This window comes from Megalobrama amblycephala, linkage group LG22, assembly GCF_018812025.1.
Source record: "Megalobrama amblycephala isolate DHTTF-2021 linkage group LG22, ASM1881202v1, whole genome shotgun sequence".
Taxonomy (NCBI): Eukaryota; Metazoa; Chordata; class Actinopteri; order Cypriniformes; family Xenocyprididae; genus Megalobrama; species Megalobrama amblycephala.
The window spans coordinates 9289369-9311019 of record NC_063065.1 but is presented as its reverse complement, the minus strand read 5'-3'; the positions used below and the strand labels follow the sequence as shown (position 1 = coordinate 9311019).

General features: G+C 35.9%; 1 protein-coding gene across 5 annotated transcripts in view; it reads right to left on the bottom strand.

Moving 5' to 3' along the window:
- The window catches only part of LOC125257930 (glycogen debranching enzyme-like), a 30496-nt gene that overhangs the window by 6300 nt on the left and 2545 nt on the right, over positions 1–21651 (bottom strand). For 2 of the 5 annotated variants that reach the window (XM_048174652.1, XM_048174653.1), the window contains exons 3-27: positions 21402–21612; positions 21123–21292; positions 20097–20300; positions 16923–17104; positions 16712–16823; positions 16492–16618; positions 15935–16094; positions 15749–15846; positions 13774–13913; positions 13400–13587; positions 11548–11671; positions 9461–9624; positions 9254–9355; positions 6998–7153; positions 5699–5849; positions 5381–5505; positions 4997–5109; positions 4148–4282; positions 3838–3968; positions 3621–3757; positions 3314–3447; positions 3055–3230; positions 1041–1143; positions 735–960; positions 17–134 (exon numbers count right to left, since the gene is read on the bottom strand). In XM_048174652.1, coding sequence (XP_048030609.1) covers positions 17–134; positions 735–960; positions 1041–1143; positions 3055–3230; positions 3314–3447; positions 3621–3757; positions 3838–3968; positions 4148–4282; positions 4997–5109; positions 5381–5505; positions 5699–5849; positions 6998–7153; positions 9254–9355; positions 9461–9624; positions 11548–11671; positions 13400–13587; positions 13774–13913; positions 15749–15846; positions 15935–16094; positions 16492–16618; positions 16712–16823; positions 16923–17104; positions 20097–20300; positions 21123–21292; positions 21402–21612 — 3687 coding nt within the window. Of the gene's footprint in view, positions 1–16; positions 135–734; positions 961–1040; positions 1144–3054; positions 3231–3313; positions 3448–3620; positions 3758–3837; positions 3969–4147; positions 4283–4996; positions 5110–5380; positions 5506–5698; positions 5850–6997; positions 7154–9253; positions 9356–9460; positions 9625–10905; positions 11030–11547; positions 11672–13399; positions 13588–13773; positions 13914–15748; positions 15847–15934; positions 16095–16491; positions 16619–16711; positions 16824–16922; positions 17105–20096; positions 20301–21122; positions 21293–21401; positions 21613–21651 lie in introns of all 5 variants that reach the window. The other 3 variants (XM_048174651.1, XM_048174654.1, XM_048174655.1) reach the window with 3 other exon arrangements.

Below are 21651 nucleotides of genomic sequence, written 5' to 3'. Positions count from 1 at the left end.
ATAGAAAATGACTCACCTTCATCTCGCATGTTGTGGTCGATCTGAGGACCCGCGTTTCTCTCTCTGAACTCTATTCCCTGCATATGACGCTGCATAGCCTCTTGAATGACCACATATAATGGCTGGTCGTGATCCTGATTCAAGTCATGAACAAAAATATGAACAGTGTTCAGTCAAACGAGAAGAATATTCTGGTTCCGCTTTTCAAAAATTAACCAATGCTAATGTAATAGGTTATTGTGAAACAAAATCATAAAAATTAATTGTTTTTAATTTCAGTGGCTAATATTGTGGATGTTACTTGTAAGTTTAGTCGATTAAGTAACAAAATATTTTAACCCCCCCACCCCCCTTACTGAAGCATGTAGGGCATGGACCTTTGTCAGTTTAGTTGCCATATTGAATTTAACAGATGAAAACGAGGCTGAGGGGCAGACTTACAGTCTTTACAGTGGCACACATTGTATGAAGGTTCATAGATGATATAACTCAACCTTTAAGTCTGTTTTATGGAGATTTACTGAAGTTTATGGAGTTTTACTGCATTTTTAAAAAATGTTTCATCAGCTGAACAATCATTATGTTGTTAAACAGTTAAAAGTTACACACTGTAATTCTATCCCTCACAGCCTACACTCCTGTCAAAAAAATTAAATATGGCACTACCCTGACTAAGATCTATTATACTGTATCAAGTATCATAAGCAATCAGACATTGTTTCCTTTCTTCTTACCACTGTCCCCAGGGGCTGCGCCTCAGAATCATCAGTGGGATACATACGTGACACAGGACATGTTAGAATATCTGTGCCATTGGGCACGATGTTACAGTAGTCCTGGATACACTGAAGCCACCACCATACTGCATCACGGCAGTTATAACGGGCTGCGACACCCTGACCCAGCAGATTAGGGATCAGACCGTGGCGCATCGTGCCAGCAAAGGCCAAGATTATATTTCTGTCGGAAACACCAGATAAAAACAATATTTCTTTAGTATGTATGATTGGTATGTATGAATTCTAAAATTAGATGCTCACCTGGCCTCCAGGTACCTCCCTGTCAAAAGCATGAGACCGCGCAGCGCTATGAATGTGTCTCGCCCCCAGCAACGGAAGATACCAGTGGAGAAATGTGGCAGACCTGCACAGAGGAAAGTTTATTGGGCCAAGAGACAGAGTGGGGACCCCTGTGATATAATTGACTTGCATTTTAAACCTGGCCAAAAATAATATGTATATAGTTCCATAATAATGTATTTACACCGCATTTCAAATTATTATGCAAGTGACATATCAGTAAGATTTCAGTACAATAAACATTCAGATTTTAGTTTTTCTAAGAAAATGTTTGTTTATTTTTCATTAATAAGCCTTTATCTGACCAAGTTCTGCTGTGCTCTAAATCACTCACAAATCTTATATAATAATTTGATAATTCGATAATCTTCATTCAGTTTCACACGATATTAGTTGTTTTCATGCCTTTTGCACAACGTTGGACCATTTCATGCTTTTCATCTTCAGAAAGATCTTTCTTCCTCCCCATATTGCATGAGAACTGTGACTTGCTTAATAATGTGGAACAACCTCTAAGTAGGGTTTCCATAGACCTGGCAAATTATTTTGTCTGAGATTGATACCAGTTATCTAAAAAGACATGGATAAATAAACAGAAAAACTAAAATCTGAATGTTTATTGTACTGAAATCTTACTGATATGTCACTCGCATAATAATTTGGAACACGGTGTACACACTGTATGATGTTTACATTTCAAATCAATTAAAATAATTACACTCAATTGATTTTAATATGGAGGGGATGTGTACTTTCATCTGCCGTATTCACTAATAAAATCAGGTAACCTGTCATACTTGTCATGTTTCCTGACAACAATGACTGGCCACATTTTCATAATGCCAGGCCAAAAAAACCAAAAAAACCCAACATTATTTTCATTCCAATTCATTTGATGCAAATGGTTTTGAAACCATCTTAAAATCAGATATTGAGTCTAATTCATTAACTGTGCTTACACACATTTGTGTGTGAAATTTGCATATGAAAGTTTTCACAAACAGATAATGATTCGCCAATAGCTTCATATTGAAGTGTACAACTGAAATCACACATACAAAAAAAAAAAAAAAAAAAAAATCACACACTCTGGGTGGCCTTATAACTGTTAAGTAGAAATTGTATATTTCATTTAAATATAATTCAACATATACAGTAAAAGAGTAAGAAAAAGGTGCATTATAGCTGTAATGGCAAGATTCCTCTGCATAAAAATGCAGAAATGTGTATGTACAGCTAATGAAATGTCTGTAATCTAGGTGTGTACAAAACGTGTTAATTGTGTTTAAACTGGTTTTGAGAATGGCACACTTGGTATTTCTCGAGTATCTTTCTGAGCATGCTTTTAGATGAGAACACGTCTTGAGAGAGCATGAGAGTGACAAAAGTGATGAAAGGCAATGTAAGCAACATAAAGTATGTACAGTGGGTATGGAAAGTATTCAGACCCCCTTAAATTTTTCACTCTTTGTTATATTGCAGCCATTTGCTAAAATCATTTAAGTTCATTTTTTTTTCCTCATTAATGTACACACAGCACCCCATATTGATAGAAAAACACAGAATTGTTGCCCCCGAGTTAAATATGAGTGTCACAGCAAAGGGTCGGAATACTTAGGACCATGTGATATTTCAGTTTTTCTTTTTTAATAAATCTGCAAAAATGTCAACAATTCTCTGTCAATATGGGGTGCTGTGTGTACATTAATGAGGAAAAAAATGAACTTAAATGATTTTAGCAAATGGCTGCAATATAACAAAGAGTGAAAAATTTAAGGGGGTCTGAATACTTTCCGTACCCACTGTAAATATGGTACTAGATGCATGATATTAAATTGTCTCACTTTTAGACAATATGTAATGGGAGTTTCTTGGCCCAAAAAAGGCCATGTTTAAGGAAATTTAAAGCATGGAATAAATATAATTAGTCCAGTCAATCAAATTTACAGTACATGAAAATGTGTATAAATCCAACCTGCAGCAAGTGAAACGCAACACTGCTCCTCTTGTTTGGTTACACTGTTGAGTCGGACCAGGACATCCTCCAGTTCGGGGGAGAGGGGCGGCAGGGCAGGGACACGACCCACCCCACACATCTGAACTGACCCCAGGGCCAGCTGCTTGACCAGGGTCGACCCGTTCTGAACAAATCTGTAATTTCAATGGAACCATTACACATATTATTACACACATTATTTGCAAAATATTAAACTCGTACAGAGAACAAATCAAACCTGGACATTTTGTTGAAAACGGCATCTACAGCCGTGGCATATGCCCCAACAATAATGGCATCAAAATAACATGGCACTAAGTAACGTGGAATATGCTTGAGGTATGTAAATACAGCGCTGAACCACTTTCCGACCTGTGAAGAATCAGAACTATTAATTCAGACAAAAAGTATGCCACGACAAAGTGAAAAAAAAAAAAAAAAAAAAAAAAAATCTAAAATTTTACATTTTTGCTAAACTGTTCTGAGTTGCACACACAACTTTATAACTTAAATTTTACTAAAAAAACAGAATTTCCTTCTCCTACCTCCCGCAGAGCTCCGCCTTTATTCATCAGGCGTGTGCTCACGTAATTGATCATCCAATCACCTTGCCTGAGATTGTCACAGAACGGATGTCCGAGGTCATTTTTGGGACGAATCTCAGACAACACTGACACAAAACCTGCGAGTAATGAAAGCATGATGTTTATACACAGTCACATGACTACAGTGACCGTTCATGTTATTTGGGTAATGTGGTACCTTGTAGGCCTCCGTACTTCATCGGCATCCAGGATGGTATATTGTAGCAGCCACCGCCATCTTCCTGTTCCTCCGCATCACAGCGGAATAATAACACGTTCAGCTCGGCCAGAGTCAGTTTGGACATTAAACTGCCACGTAATTTAAAACAACAGGCCTTAGTGAGAGAACTGAGTTGAAAGCAACTGCACTGATTCATATCATTATGTGATAAAATGAACTGTTAAACAGCACAGTTGATATTTCACTTTCTAAACAAATGAAATGATGAGAATTGAGTTTGATCAAGACAAAGGTAAATATGACTTACAATTCTAGAGCTATTTTCAGGATGCCAGGAACATTGCTGTCAGTCAGACTGCCGGATTTATACAGCCGGTTGAACTGTGAGAGTTGAGTACGCAAGTAGCCGACCATTTTTTGAGAGTTTGGATCGAGACTCACCCTGTGAGATCATTTACATGTTGAAATGAATTCATTAATATTCATTTTAAGGAAAGGTTCACCTAAAAATGATTCATGCTCATGTGGCTTTGAACAATCAAATGCTGTTTTTTCCCCCATGGAACACACAAAAAAAATGTATAAAGAGACTTCCATGTTGGCGCCGATAGCCTTGTGGGCAGCTCTCCGACAGATAGCGACGTTGCGCTTTAGGCGACCCAAGTTTGTGTCCCGGCTTGTGGACCTTTCCCAATCCCATTCCCTTCTCTCTCTCTCCCACCTTGCTTCCTGTCCACTCTATACTATCCTACCATAATAAAAGCAAAAATTGGCAAAAAACCCCCAAAAATTGGCAAAAAAAAAAATCTATGGAAGTTTCTTTAAAAATGTGTGTGCTCCATGGAAAAAGTAACAGCATTTGTCCTTTTATGAAACCCATGGTCACCATGATTATATTATCATGACATTATATTTTTGTTGGTTTGTTTGTGGTTAAACTTTTTACATTTTTCATTGCTAAGTATTTATATAAAGATTCCTTAAAAAAATAATATAAAATGCACAAAAAAAGGGTTTGGATCGACATGCGGGTGAGTAAATTTTATAATAATTTTAATTATTTAAAAATGTTAAGTCATGAATGATAGAATAAGTGACAAATAATTGTCATTAAATATTAAATAGGATTAATTTCATTCTGTGTGCGTTTGATTACCTGAAAGCAATTACACTACCAGGAGTGAGCTTTTCAAACAAAATCTCCTCAACAAACTCTTTGCGGCCATTTGTGCTGGCATCTCCCTGTTTTACAATTTCACTGTCCTTAAACTGAAAACAAACACATGTGTTATATTCAGGCCTACATCAGTAGGAACAAGCTCTGCACATAAGAACAGTATTAAAGTAACTTTACACTTAGAAGCTGCTGAACTCTCAGTAGAAAGAGCATAACAAACGATACCCATAATTCACACAGAACAGGCTCTTTGTCTGTTAGTCTTTTCTCTGCCTGAGGACAGCATACAGATATAGGTGTGATCCTGACACCCCTCCCCTTCATGTCACAGCACAGCTGCACCAAGCACTAGTGTCACGTTACCTGGACATGTTCACGGATCACTACTGTATAGTTCGGCAAGCCATTAATGCACATCTCATCTTTCACATATGACTCAGCGTTTCTCTCCACTGTGCGTGCCTCTAAAATCACCTCCTCGATTTTACCTGTGTAATGAGATGGCAGATTAGAAAGAGCATGTGTAACTGGTTTATAAGAACCACTGATTCAGAGTTGTACTTCAGTGACATTTGAAGAGAAAATGAAATGTCAAACTACTTGATGTGCTCTACTATACACAAAATTAGAAGACTTTGATGTCAACAACGCAACTGGCACTATAAGTGTTCACGTCTGTACCTGGGATGTACATAGGGGCCAGATGCTCTTTGTATTGGTGTGTTTCTGGGTTTTTAAAGGCTGTTCGAGACACAGTCACAACAGACTGATGTGTGCTGGGGCAATGCCGGGTCACTGCCACAGTGTCTTCATCCAGCTGATCTACGTAAACCTGTGACATGCATAATGAACAAAGAAACAGACAGCCATGTGCACAGGTACAGGTTTAAATACTACAATGAGTCCCACCACTTTACAGCTCAAATAACACATATTTTAATACATAAAGAATTCATTTATAGGGGCTCAAAAAAGTATTTGGACAATTAAAAATGTCTGAATGTCTTTGGATTCACAGTAAAATCCACAGAGTTAAATCAACTCTGCTCAGATAACATTTGGTCCCTCTCTGAATAGTGTTAAAATAACACTGAAACAGGTTTTTGCTGAAGTCACTTGTAGTTCTTGTGTTTTTCTTTTCTTCAGTTATTTTGCTTGTTAACAGCAGGTGTTCATCATTAATGTTCAATCATCCCTGAATTAATAGCTCAAATATCTCATTAACTTTAACTCTGCTTCAGTGTTATTTTAACACTATTGAGAGAGGGACCAAATGTTATCTGAGCAGAGTTGATTTAACTCTGAGGATTTTACTATAGTGAAATACACTTTTCAAGTAAAAAATTATCAAAACAATATTTGGGTCATTTTTGGATACTATATAACAAGTGTTAAACAGCAAATAAGGCTCAGAGAAAATGTCTGAAAATTTGTTTGACAATTTATCTAAATCATAATTTTTCAATTATGTATAAATGTTTGCAATTTTCAATTTACATTAATTTACAATTTCTTCAATATAAGGTTTATACACAAAATGCTGTACTGTCTTACATATAAAAAAATAAGAATGGGATAAAAAAAATAGTAGAAATTGTAGAAATTAATTAAAATACAATAAAGACATATAAATATTTTAAAAAGCATTCATATATTTTAAGGGTTTCTTAAAAGTCCAAATACATTTTAGGCCACTGTAAGTGCTTTAACAAGACCTGAGCTTCATATTTCTGCTTTTAAAATGAACTTCCATTGTACATTCATCTCTGTATAAACAACTTTTGGTATGAGGTATGAACTGAAATTAAAAATAGCTTCTTTAATCTCAGTTTAATCCAGAGGAATAAAAGTGTCAGCTAAGTGACAAATCGGTTCAATCAATAATAAAAACTTTACTTGAAGTATCAAAGTCTCCTCTTGCTGTTGGTGGTTGTGAGTCATAATACATTTATTTGACATCTGATATGAGTAAACATTAACCTGGGTGAAGCCCTTCTCTGCCAGTTCTTGGTGGAGTTTGTTGAGGGCCAGCTTTCCTGCCATTATACCAGTCTGGAGGTTCACCTCCCCAACAGAAGAAGGCAGTGCATCAGGATTCCATTTGGGGTACAGACGCTCTTCCTTTACTACTGAAATCTGAGTAAAAAAAATGCTGGTTGCTTTAGTAGTTTTAGTGCTGGCTGATACTACACCAACACCATTATGTGGGCAAAAAGCATTTGTGCATACATATTTACAGTGTTGGTAACGAGATTATTATTAAATCTGATTATTATTAATCAATAAGTAACTAGTAAAGTAACACATTACTTTTAAATTTACAACAAAAAAATCTGTTACTCATTCTAATAAGTAGCAAGTTACTTTCAGTGTTGAGGTAACGCATTTCAAGTAACATGAGTTACGTAATCAGATTACTTTTTTAACGAGTAACGAGTAAAGTAACACATTACTTTTAAATTCTGAATTACTTTTTCATATAAGCAAAGTTACTTTGTTTACCCATCTATTCCCGGACACCTCTTCTGTCCTCATGTTGAGAGAAATGAAATCAGGAGTAAGGTGCATATGTGTGCGCTATCGTAGTTCTAGACTAAATGTTAGCAGGCATTTACTTCTCACAAAAACTGATTCAGTATTCCTCAAAATGAATGCTGAAACGTAAACTTGGAATATTATGCAAACCTGAAATAATTAAACATGTTAAATAACACAAATATACTTTATGTATTTAATCTCACTTTATTAACCAATGTCTTTGCTGCTGACTTTTGATGATCCAATTCAACCATACTAATAAGCAAAACATACTTGTTTTGTAAAGCAAAAGTAACGTAACTACTTTCCATGAAAAGTAACTAAGTAACACAATTAGTTACTTTTTTAGGGAGTAATGCAATATTGTAACATTACTACATTATAACTTTCCCCAACACTTTGTGACATATTTTCCTGTTTGCTACAAGGAATCCTAATAAAGAGTGATCAGTCACAAAGCATTTATGGCTCAGGTGACTGGCTCAAAAAAAAAAAATCAAAAACTCTATGTGAAGCAAAGATGGCAGCATCCAGGTTGTGGATTTGGAGTTTTGCATGCAGCATTCGAATTTCTTCCATTTAGATGTATGGAAATTATAGCAGATAGCTTTCTCCAGGTATAGTAGAATCCACAGAGGAAATTTTTGAGGAGGGAGGAAGGAAAAAATAATAACACAAAGGCTTTGTTTAGGTATGAATACTGAAAAAGATACAGAGGACTCTGGGTGAGTGAGAAGAAAAGAAATTATTTGTAAAGGGAGTTTTATAATCAAGGTGTGGACAGAACAAAGGATCCTTGTTACATAATTGGGATGGATGTAAGCAATATATTTTTAATATGCTTTGTTAAAGTACATAAATCTTAGAAGAGAAAGAGCACATTATGTAACATGTTTTTTATGTAACAAAACAAAATCTCACTATACAGCTACTGTTGTTTTTATAAGTCTCTTATGTTCACAAGGCTGAATTGATTTGATCAAAAATACAATAAAAATAGTAATATTGTTAAATATTATTACAACTTTTCTAGTTGATCATACTTTAAAATGTAATTTATTCCTATGATGGCAAAGCTGAATTTTCAGGATCATTACTCCAGACTTAAATTGTCACATGATCCTTCAGAAATCATTTGAATATGCTGATTTGATGCTCACAAAACATTCCTCGTTGTTATCAATATTGAAAACAGTTGTGCTGCTTAATATTTTTGTGGAATCCTTGATATATTTTAGAAAAAGAACAACATTTATTTAAAATAGAAAATTTTTGAAACTTTATAAATGTATTTACTGTCACATCAATTTAATGTTCTTGCTGAATAAAAGTATTAACTAACATCTTACTAACTCCGAACTTTTCAACGGTAGTGTTGGTGATAATAGCTGTGTCAAAAAGTAGATAAAGTAAGAAATCATCAAGACAAGTCCGAATCTAATGTTGTGTATCAGTCCTGTCTTCTAACGTGTTTCCATCTTGTTATAACTTATGTTAAGCACTTCATTCATTAAATATTTACTTGGTCATCTTAAGCTTCCTTGAATTTGTTTTAGATCAGTGACTTTAGTGCCTGTATGTTTCCTTAAGAGGTGCTTTTATACTAAAATACTGTCTGTTTAGTAACTGACTGATTGTACAGCAAAGCCTATAGGTTTAAGCTGAGGACACAGCCAAAGTCACGGCACACATTTTTACCTGGTGAGGTACGAGCTCATCATATCCTCTAGTGCTGCCTGTGGCGCAGCAGGCCATGGAGACGATAGCAGAACTGGGTAAAGCATCATATGCCGAACGAACCTACAAGACAATATTAAAAATGAATATTAAACAGCATAAAATACACAGTAAAATAATTACCTCATAAAATGGATATTACAATATGGGATTTTATGTGTTGCTGACCTGAATGGGACATTCGTTATCATGGGTAACATCCAGAAACATTGCATGAGCGACGGACGGCACTAAAGGCCTGAGGTTTGGCTGTACGAATGACCCTACAGGCTCCCCTCCGAAACGATACACCAGTCGGCCCTCCTCATGGCTGTCCCCGGCACTCATGGCCTCTTATGATGAGAGAACAAACCTTATCAGTAAATGAGACATTTGATAAAAAGGTCCAACTTTACATGACAGCCCTAGTAAAAAAAAAAGTACTATATTAAAAATACATTTATTTCATACTAAGTAAGTATAGTTCAAATATATAAACATATATTTATAAACATATTTACTGATATATCGCTTGAGACTTACTGATATAAACTTTATTTGGAGTACTTCTTGTGCACATTTCTTAATATTAAGCCTAAATGTGTTTTAATGTCAATATTGATAAAGATTATATGAACCTTGAATATTAGTCTTTAAATGCAAGATATTTAAAGTGTATCTAAAGTATACTTGCAATAGTTCCACTTTAGCACAATCAAATATACTTAAATATATCTTTAGTTGAACCTCAGCACTACTTCTGCACAATTAAAGTACAAAATTAGTTCTTCCAATTTAGCAGATTTTAAGTATACCAGTTTAGTATACCAATAGTACAATTGCAGGATATTTTCAAAAATAAGTGCATAAATATGTCAATGTATTAGTAGTATACTTAGCATGAAATAAATGTATTTCAAATACATTTTAGTATATTTAGTTTTCACTAGGAAGGGTTCATGTTGTTGTATAATTTGGGGTTTTTTCAACTATAGGCACTTTTCATACTCTCACTAGTTTATTTAATTTGTGTACTAACAATATACAACAGTGTATACTGTACATACAGTACATCACAGAGGAAATCTGACATTTTATAGAAGTCATTAACATCACCGTCACAGCCTCAGTGTTTATTGTTGTCCAAATATCATTCCTCACTTTTAGAATAATTTTAGCTTTATTGAAAATGTTTTAAAAAAAAGAAAAAGGTTATTAACTGTAAAAGTGTTGGTTGTGATGAAAATTAAGCCAACAAAACTTTAGGACAAAAACTGAGACAAAGATAAAACAAATCAATAAATAAATGGCTTTTGAAAAGTAGCAAAAATAAATGACAGTTTTAATGTGGCCTTCATCAAAGAAATCTGTTAAAAATGAACCCATGTGACATAAAAGTGCCAGTAGTTTAAGAACCAATCCATATCTATCTAATTTCTCAAATCTAAGGACATTCTGTGTGAAATACAACTCAAACTCTATCAACAGCTGTGGTGTTTTAGCTCATTTTGATGAATGAGTCAAAATAATAACTGCATGCATGCCACATCTGCTGTAAATTTGTATTTCACATGGCATGTTCCTTATTTCTGAGTGTCACTGCAACTGCATTTCCCAATCTCTTTGCGTCTTACCTCGGATAAGGGAGCTAATGCCAAGCCTAGTCATAAAGACATTGTCCAGCTCTTCGCTGCCAGTGAAGAGCTCAGCCATCACATACAGATCAGGCCTGTCTTGACGAGCGACAGCTAACATATACTGCAGCCCATCCAGCACACAGTAGCAGGGTTAGAAAGAACAATGATGGATGGATGGATGGATGGATGGATGGATGGATGGATAGATAGATAGATAGATAGATAGATAGATAGATAGATAGATAGATAGATAGATAGATAGATAGATAGATAGATAGATAGATAGATAGATAGATAGATAGATAGATAGATAGATAGATAGATAGATAGATAGATAGATAGAAGTAAACTAAGCAAGACAGACAAGGTGTGAAGTGCATGACAATGAGTAGGAACATGCTCAGGTTACATAAAGCATAAAGGATATAAAGCAGATGCATTAGTAATGAGGAATGGCATTAATGTAGTATTATTTGTGTGCACATGAAATGCATCAGGTCAGAGTATGTGATGGAGAGAAAAGGTAAGGTATTAAAGGTAAGGTATTAATGTTTTGAGAATGAAAAGAAGAGGGAAAAAAACACAAAAAAGCAAATTGAGCATCAAGGGCAAACGTGTGTCTCTTGCAGTCTGCAGTACCTCTGACGAGACTGGTTATCCCCAGCCGATTAACAAACAAATTGTCAAGCTGTTCACTTCCTGTAAAGAGTTCAGCTATCACATAAAGATTGGGCCTGACCGCTCTGGCTGCAGCTAACATGGCCTAGAGACACAACATACAAGATGCAACATTTAAAGGATTAGTCCACTTTAAAATAAACTTTTCCTGATAATTTACTCACCCCCATGTCATCCAAGATGTTCATGTCTTTCTTTCTTCAGTCGAAAAGAAATGAAGGTTTTTGATGAAAACATTCCAGGATTTTTCTCCTACATTTTTTCCGTAAGTAGAATAGGGAAGGCGTAGGACATACAGCGTAAACTTTTTGAAGAATACGGAAATGTGGTCTTGGCGGAAGCACTTAGAAGGCGATCATTTAATTATATAAAGCATATACATTTACATTTTTTCCGAAAATGACAGATCGTTTTGCTAGATAAGACCCTTATTTCTCGTCTGGTATCGTTTAAAGGTGCCTTAGAATCAAAAATTTAATTTACCTTGGCATAGTTGAATAACAAGAGTTCAGTACATGGAAAAGACATACATTGAGTCTCAAACTCCATTGTTTCCTCCTTCTTATATAAATCTCATTTGTTTAAAAGACCTCTGAAGAACAGGCGAATCTCAACATAACACCGACTGTTACGTAACAGTCGGGATCATTAATATGTATGACCCCAATATTTGCATATGCCAGCTCATGTTCAAGGCATTACACAAGGGCAGGCAGTATTAACGTCTGGATCTGTGCACAGCTGAATCATCAGACTAGGTAAGCAAGCAAGAACAACAGCGAAAAATGGCAGATGGAGCAATAATAACTGATCCATGATTACATGATATTTTTAGTGATATTTGTAAATTGTCTTTCTAAATGTTTCGTTAGCATGTTGCTAATGTACTGTTAAATGTGGTTAAAGTTACCATCGTTTATTACTGTATTCACAGAGACAAGAGCCTTCGTTATTTTCATTTTGAAACACTTGCAGTCTGTATAATTCATAAACACAACTTCATTCTTTGTAAATCTCTCCAACAGTGTAGCATTCGCCCATTAGCCACAGAGCATATAGCCTCAAACTCATTCAGAATCAAATGTAAACATCCAAATAAATACTATACTCACAGGAATCGATGCATGCATGCAGCATGACGAACATCTTGTAAAGATCCTTTTGAGGGTTATATTAGCTGTGTGAACTTTGTTTATGCACTGTATAACTGCACAGGGAGCGAGAGATTTAAAGGGGCAGCGCAGCCTGAATCGTTGCATAGTTAATGATGCCCCAAAATAGGCAGTTACAAAAAATAATTAAAAAACATCTATGGGGTATTTTGAGCTGAAACTTCACAGACATATTCAGGGGACACCTTAGACTTATATTACATCTTTTGAAAAGACATTCTACGGCACCTTTAAAGCCCTTTGAAGCTGCACTGAAACAGTAATTTTGACCTTCAACCGTTTGGAGTCCACTGAAGTCCACTATAAGGAGAATAATCCTGGAATGTGTTCATCAAAAACATTAATTTCTTTTCGACTGAATAAAGAAAGACATGAACATCTTGGATGACATGGGGGGTGAGTAAATTATCAGGAAAAGTTTATTTGAAAGTGAACTAATCCTTTAACAGTACACATGAAAAACCTGCAGCACAGCCTCAGAAGGAATGAGACTACATATTTTCAACATGAAATTCACTTTCTATAATCTAGGAATCTACAATGACATTGCAGAACACTCTGTGACATATGATGTCATTTGTATAAATATATCACAAAATACGACTACAGGTCAAAAATAAAGTGGCAATCTGAGTACGTACCTCAGCCACATGAAGGGGTGTGGAGTGGCAGTTATCCAGACGCACGCCGGAGAAATGTTTGGCTGTGATCTCTGTGTACTTCTTCATGTGAGCCCATAAGTACGGACAGTCTTCTGGTTTGTCGCCATAGCGAAGTTTAACGCTGTCACCCCAGCAAACAAGCTCTCTTCTGAGGTAAACATTAGACCCTAACGGACAGAGAAATTAATTAAAAACTGACCACTAGGCTAGACTATCTTGAAAGACCATTTTTGCATGGCTTTGCTGGCCTATCAACTAGACCAGCACCAATCCAACAAAAGCCAGTGCACCAGCATGCTGGTATTTTCATCACCGTTCAGCAGAAACCAACATACACGTATATTTTGACTCACCTGCCACTGCAAAGTTTCTGAGTGGGTCATCACCCATTACCCATCCATTATGGGCGAGCACATGACATCCTTCATTTGGATTCAGCATCAGCTGGTTTTCCTGCTCCATGGACATGTCCTCAAATGGGAAGGTAAAATATCTAAATCATTAAAACAACAAAACAAGGCCGAACTGTAAATCTGCCATTCTCATCAGTGTATTACACAATAAAATGCTAAGCTTACAAAATATTATACAGCTACAATGAATACTTCAGAGGAAAAATAGTCATTTGGATATATTTGTGGCATTAAAAGGCCTTTAACTAGAAATAAGCAGAATTGTATATTTTTTCTCGGTTTTATGATTTATGTCTGTGAAGATTTTCTTGCTCTTTTACATCATATAAATAACAAGAAATGAGAAAAATAACAAGAAAAATTGATATGGTTCACACTAAATCTCGAAGCTCTGGGGAATCAACCACTTACAGTTTTTCTCAGTCGCTTTGGTGCATTTCTCAGATCATAACTAAAATGATCAAAGTTACTTATTCAACATCCACATCATCTAGTCGCACTTCATAATAGCAGTTTCTCATTCTGATTGAAAATTTTCAAATGCTTTGGTACGTTCATGCATTTGATTATGTACAAGTGTCTTTTGTTTTTTACATTTTAACTTGGCAAGCATATACAGTATAGACAGAGCATAACATATACAGAGCATATATATAATTTATATATGCCATACAGATAAAGTGCAGTCTTGTGCATTTTCAATTATTGTCATCAAAATTGTAGCCATAGTTTACATATCAAAATACTTACTGTTACATTTGACAACATGACTAAGCATTTTTGACTATCCTGTATGTGAACCATGACACAACAACTCGTCATTCTGATGACACTGATACACAGCAAAATCCCCAGAGTTAAATCAATTCTGCTCAGAGAACATATGGTCCCTCTCTAAATACAGTTACAATAACACTGAAGCAGAGTTAAAGTTAATGAGATAATATGCTGTTTGTGGAGTTGTTTAATCAGATTTTGAGAGATTTCAGTTGATTTCATCTAAGGCTGTGGCTGGAAGTCCTTTGTAGTAATTGTGTTTCTCTTCAGTGATAATGCTTGTTAACAGCAGGTGTTCATCACTAATGCTCAATCATAACTTAAATCACTTAATCACTAATTATCTCGGTCTAAGTTATTATCTAACTTTAACTCTGCTTCAGTGTTACTTTAACACTATATAGAGAGGGACCATATGTAATCTGAGCAGAGTTAATTTAACTCTGGGGATTTTGCTGTGTATGTTTATTGATAAATACTTACTTTTACTTAATCTTAGGGACGATTCAATGTACTAATGTGACTGTGAAAAACTGTTAAAAAAAATTAATAAATAAAAAATTTTAAAAAGTGGGAATGCGACAGAGCCTGTAATAAAGCGAAAATCAACACTGGCTTGGCTTTTCAAGAGAGACAGTCACATGGACTACACTCTAAAAAGATCAAAAGTTGAGAAAACTTAATAGTTTAAGGCAACAAACTTCGGCAGATTTTTGAGTTCTCAACTTGTTGTATTCAGTTTAACAACATAAATTTGAGAAAACTCAAAAATCTCCTACAAAAACAAGTTGAGAAAACTCAAAAGTCTGCTGAAGTTTGTTGCCTTAAACTTTTAAGTTTTCTCAACTGAACCTTTGTTTCACTTTCTATTGAGAATAAAAAACTCTTAGATTTCATCTAAAATATCTTAATTTGTGTTCTGAAGATGAATGAAGGTCTTACGGGTTTTGAACGACATGAGGGTGAGTAATTAATGACAGAAATTTCATTTTTGGGTAAACTAACCCTTTAATGGGAACATTAGCAAAACATTCTTTTTGAACATATATTTGTTAGTTGAGTTTATGTCTGTCATATTATCTCTTCCGTTCTAAGTGGGCAGTTCAGAATAAGTTGCAACTTATTACATAATATTTACCTAGTCACCAAAGGGTTTGTCCGGGTGACAGGTCCAAGTTGAGGACCATGGGTGGCAAGTCTTTCATAAAAAACCGTTCCCACTATGCAGTTTATAGCCTGAATGGAAGAAATGACATAAATTAATCAGACAGACATCAAATCTGAACAATACGATCATGTGAATCACACTCACACAGAAACCAACCTTCTCATGATGACTATGCATTTCCTTATAGCATTCCACATTCAGTTCCTCAAGACTCTTTTTAAACCAATCACAGCACTCTTGGATGGATTTGGGACCGTTGCTGTTGTTTTGATATGTACAAGGAAAATCATATTTTTTGTTCACAAAGTGCAGTACACTGGCATAACAAGAAAAAATAAAATATATATTATATATATATATATATATATATATATATATATATATATATATATATATATATATATATATATATATATATATATATATATATATATATACACACACACACACATGTAAACTAATTTTAATGTAAAAATGGATGAAAATTATTTAAGGAAATTATATATATATATAACTTTATTTTATTTTATTGTGGTTATACAATTATATAAAAAGGTCAGGGTAACCAAGATAAGTATAATCGCAATAAAATGATCTTGGTTACCCTGACCTTTTCATCTGAGATAATAAAAAAAACTTTGATTACAGAAAACAATACTCTATCCAAAAAAACATTAATCATTAAACAGAACCTGAACATGAAGTGAACTCACGTGTGTCTGCCAAACATCTCCAGGGCCATTTGCATATCTACGGTGTTGCTGAGGCGTCTGTACTGTGAATCCTGGATGATTTTTAATTTCGGCTTTCCCTCCAGCTCAGGGCCCAGAGGTTTGTTACCTACAGATTACAAATACACCCAACTTACCTCTGACCCTACGAAATACAAGTGACAGAGCCTCCAAGAACATTCCAGCAGACTTCAACACTCACCAGCCTGAAGAACCTTCCTAAACTGCTCCACGGCTTTCTCAACGTTCACCTGCAGAAACTCCCATAGTTTCAGCTGGGTGAAAACTTCCGTCCACAGAAGTCCTCGAAGGATCTGAAACATAAAGCCAAACACCATCACTTGTTGGTCTGTCACCACAAACTTTAAAGGATTTTTGGAATATTAAAAAGCTGTGACAGCCTTTAGACTCACAGTAATGTGTTTCTCATTCTCAATAAGAGGTGGAAGGCCGCTATCGGTGTATTTTCCATCAGTCATGGCACAGCTGAAGTGCCACAGGGCTCTATCCAGCAGCCAGGCCGGCTTCAGATGAGGAGAGTTTACCAGGTTATAGCCACACTCTGGATGGACTCTAATCCACTTACTGTTGGCAGCTAACCAAAGGAACAATCATAGAATCATAGTCATATATATCACAAACCCGATTCCAAAAAAGTTGGGACACTGTACAAATTGTGAATAAAAACAGAATGCAATGATGTGGAAGTTTCAAATTTCAATATTTTATTCAGAATATAACATAGATGTCATATCAAATGTTTAAACTGAGAAAATTTATCATTTTAAGGGAAAAATAAGTTGATTTTAAATTTCATGGCATCAGCACATCTCAAAAAAGTTGGGACATGGCCATGTTTACCACTGTGTGGCATCCCCTCTTCTTTTTATAACAGTCTGCAAACGCCTGGGGACTGAGGAGAAAAGTTGCTCAAGTTTAGGAATAGAAATGTTGTCCCATTCTTGTCTAATACAGGCTTCTAGTTGCTCAACTGTCTTAGGTCTTCTTTGTCTTCCTCTTTATGATGCGCCAAATGTTTTCTATGGGTGAAAGATCTGGACTGCAGGCTGGCCATTTCAGTACCCGGATCCTTCTTCTACGCAGCTATGATGTTGTAATTGATGCAGTATGTGGTCTGGCATTGTCATGTTGGAAAATGCAAGGTCTTCCCTGAAAGAGACGACGTCTGGATGGGAGCATATGTTGTTCTAAAACTTGGATATACCTTTCAGCATTGATGGTGCCTTTCCAGATGTGTAAGATGCCCATGCCACACGCACTCATGCAACCCCATACCATCAGAGATGCAGGCTTCTGAACGGAGCGCTGATAACAACTTGGGTTGTCCTTGTCCTCTTTAGTCCGGATGACATGACGTCCGAGTTTTCCAAAAAGAACTTCAAATTTTGATTCGTCTGACCACAGAACAGTTCTCCATTTTGCCACAGTCCATTTTAAATGAGCCTTGGCCCAGAGAAAACGGCTGCGCTTCTGGATCATGTTTAGATATGGCTTCTTTTTTGACCTATAGCGTTTTAGCCGGCAACGGTGAATGGCACGGTGGATTGTGTTCACAAGACAGTGTTTTCTGGAAGTATTCCTGAGCCCATGTTGTGATTTCCATTACAGTAGCATTCCTGTATGTGATACAGTGCCGTCTAAGGGCCCGAAGATCACGGGCATCCAGTATGGTTTTCCGGCCTTGACCCTTACGCACAGAGATTGTTCCAGATTCTCTGAATCTTTGGATGATATTATGCACTGTAGATGATGATAACTTCAAACTCTTTGCAATTTTTCTCTGAGAAACTCCTTTCTGATATTGCTACACTATTTTTCGCCGCAGCATTGGGGGAATTGGTGATCCTCTGCCCATCCTGACTTCTGAGAGACACTGCCACTCTGAGAGGCTCTTTTTATACCCAATCATGTTGCCAATTGACCTAATAAGTTGCAAATTGGTCCTCCAGCTGTTCCTTATATGTACATTTAACTTTTACGCCTCTTATTGCTACCTGTCCCAACTTTTTTGGAATGTGTAGCTCTCATGAAATCCAAATGAGCCAATATTTGGCATGACATTTCAAAATGTCTCACTTTCAACATTTGATATGTTATCTATATTCTATTGTGAATAAAATATAAGTTTATGAGATTTGTAAATTATTGCATTCCTTTTTTATTCACAATTTGTACAGTGTCCCAACTTTTTTGGAATCGGGTTTATATATATATATATATATATATATATATATATATATATATATATATTTTTTTTTTTTTTTTTTTTTTTTTTTTTTTTTTTCTGTTTTTCTAAGATATAGACAGAAGATATGCTTTAAACTGCATGATAGACAGTGTTTCATCATCTTCGGCTTATTTTACTTCAGTCTATAGGAGTGATTTCCTTTCAAAAACCAAACATATGAAAGTACAATCCACAGTTCCTGTTAGAATATTACACAAGCTGGTCAAAAGTGTGTGGAAAATGAAAATGAGACATGCAAACATAGTTAATTGGTTGGAAAAATTTTTGAGATTAATTGTATGTGAGTTCCTGATAAGGATTGATATGTTTGCACATAATAAATGGCAAGTAAAATCAATTTCAAAATGCTCATTAAGTGTGATAAACTTCTAATGTTTAAAGAGCTGCTCTGATTCCACATTTACACTATTACGGCCGTTCTGCTTCTCAGCAATGATGACAGCTGTGTTTAAAGGTTCAAAGAGCAGGAAACAGTTCCTGTGGCACTTGAAAAACACTCAAACCTATTTGGAATAATTGATCTACGATTTACTGAATAAGTGCTGTTGTGAATCGCCTCATAGTTACGCACATTTATATTTTTGGAGGATACAGCCATTTTCTATTTTTACCGCCATCACTAATTAATAAGACAAATCAAATTACTTGTTGGGAAAATTGCTAAAATTGTCAATTTTGAATGCTGGAAGACTCAAACTGGGTTTTTTTTGTTTGTTTTTTTCAGCTAAAAAGTGTGAGCTGCAAGATTATGTAGTTTTAACTCATATTTATTGAAAAAGTTGCTTTAATTGCTGCATTTTTTTTTTTTATCTGACTGAGTCTCTGAGGGTTAATTGAGGTGTTTGTACTCAGTCAATGCCAATAAATGCCTCATAGTTAAAGAATGTTAACTATGTTAACACCAAAACAAAAGATCGAAAGGAAAAGTGCAAAATCGTAAAACTTCTGTAGAAAAACACCCTGTAGAGCTACTTTTACACCTTGCTGGATCACTTTTACAGTCTAACAAAAACAAAGCTGGTTGGCAAGAAACAGTACTCAGTTTGACACCCTATTAACCTATATGGTGTTCATAAGGGCAGACATGAAAGACATGTTCCCATTACACACACGCAGCAGAGGGCAACATGAAACATTAGAATGTCACAAAGAACGAGGCGGCCAACATTAATCTTCCTACAGTGTGACTGAAAGGTCAAAAATCTCAACCATTGTGCCACAGAGGTGACCAGCTTTCATCTACTCTATATAGCCAAAGATGCAGTGCTGGAAGTTTCTCCAAACATTATACATGTGCTAAAGATGCAGCAGAAAGTACCTGTGTGGTTGTACACCACGTCTGTGATGCAAATCATGTTCCACTCTTTCTTGAGTTTCTCTGTCAGGTTGCCCACATCCGTCCAGGTGTAGTTCTTTCCAGGTGGGGAGAAATCGGGGTTCAGCTCTAACTGATCAGCTATGGAGTAGCATGACCGTGATAAGCCTAGTTTCTGCAGAGGCGTGAAATGGATCATATTGTAACCTGAACATAAAAAAAAAAAAAAAAAAAAAAGTACAAATTTTTAATTGCCATTTCATCTACTTCAGATCAATAGTGCTTTTTGGACCTTACATGGCTAAACTTGGCCCCCAAAAAAGGCTTGTTAGTGCAAAAGTGCCGTGGTGTTGCTATAGGGTGTTTTGGCTGGTTGCTAGGGCGTTGCTATGGTGTTCAGGCCAGGGTGGTTACTAACAGGAAAAAAAGTTCTACTCATAAGATCTCTATTAGATTCTGGACTCTAGATATGGCTTTGGTCACACAATGTAAGTCTACGGGTTTTTTTCACCCATTTTATCATCTTAATTTATATCTTTTTTTATTCATTATTATTGTCATTTTTTTTTTTTACCATTTTATTTAGGTGGAAAATGTAGCATAGAAAAGAAGAAAACACATTTCGCCTATAGTTTCACACCAAAGTTTAATACTAAGGGTTAATGATTTTTTAAAGTACGTCCTTGTTTTAACCAATACCACTAAATATAAAAAACTGAGCTTGTTTGTGAGTGAAAGAGAGAAATATTATCAGATTTATTCTTAATCATTAGCTTGTCCAGAATGTCCACAAAAACATCTCACAAACATGCACATATATCAAGCATGCTAATATTTTTGATTATTTTGCTAAAATACAATGACTCACAGATTGTCCCAATCAATGGGGAACAAAAAGACCCTTTTTATACACATTAGCACATATTTATCCATATGAGAGGGCATCAAACTGACTTTTGCTGGAGTCACAAGTACTACTGCAATACCTAACTTCAAGAGTTTAAACAGACACTGATAAATGATTCATACCAGTTTCCTTGGCAACTCTTAGTCTGTCTAGCCATTCATCCAGAGGTCCCAGACATTTTGCCAGGTAAGTCTGAACTGTGATGCAATCCAGAGGCAGGATCTTCCTCTCATGGCCGATGCGCAACACTGGATCCACCACAATGTAGCCACTTCCGGTTCTTTCCTCATCCCTGCATAAACAATGTTTGTGTATTGTGTATATTGTGTAACGTTTTATTTAATCAGTAATTAGAAATTGCCAAAATTCAAGAAGCAAAAACAATAGTACAACTCACTCACCCACACCCAAAGTAATACTGATAAGACCCTGCTATCTCCAGGTCCAGTTTGCAGTATTTGTCTGAGTCATCCTCTCTGCCACTGGGGTTCACCCACTCCAGCTGACGGAAGCTGGAGCCAACGAACTTCTTGCCCGGTGCTGGGTAGTCAGTGTGGACATGCACACTCTTGCCCTGCAGGGTCGGGCCCAGGCGGAACTGAAGCTCAAAGCCTAAGTGAAATTAAATGTGAGTCACATGAGAAAACAGCA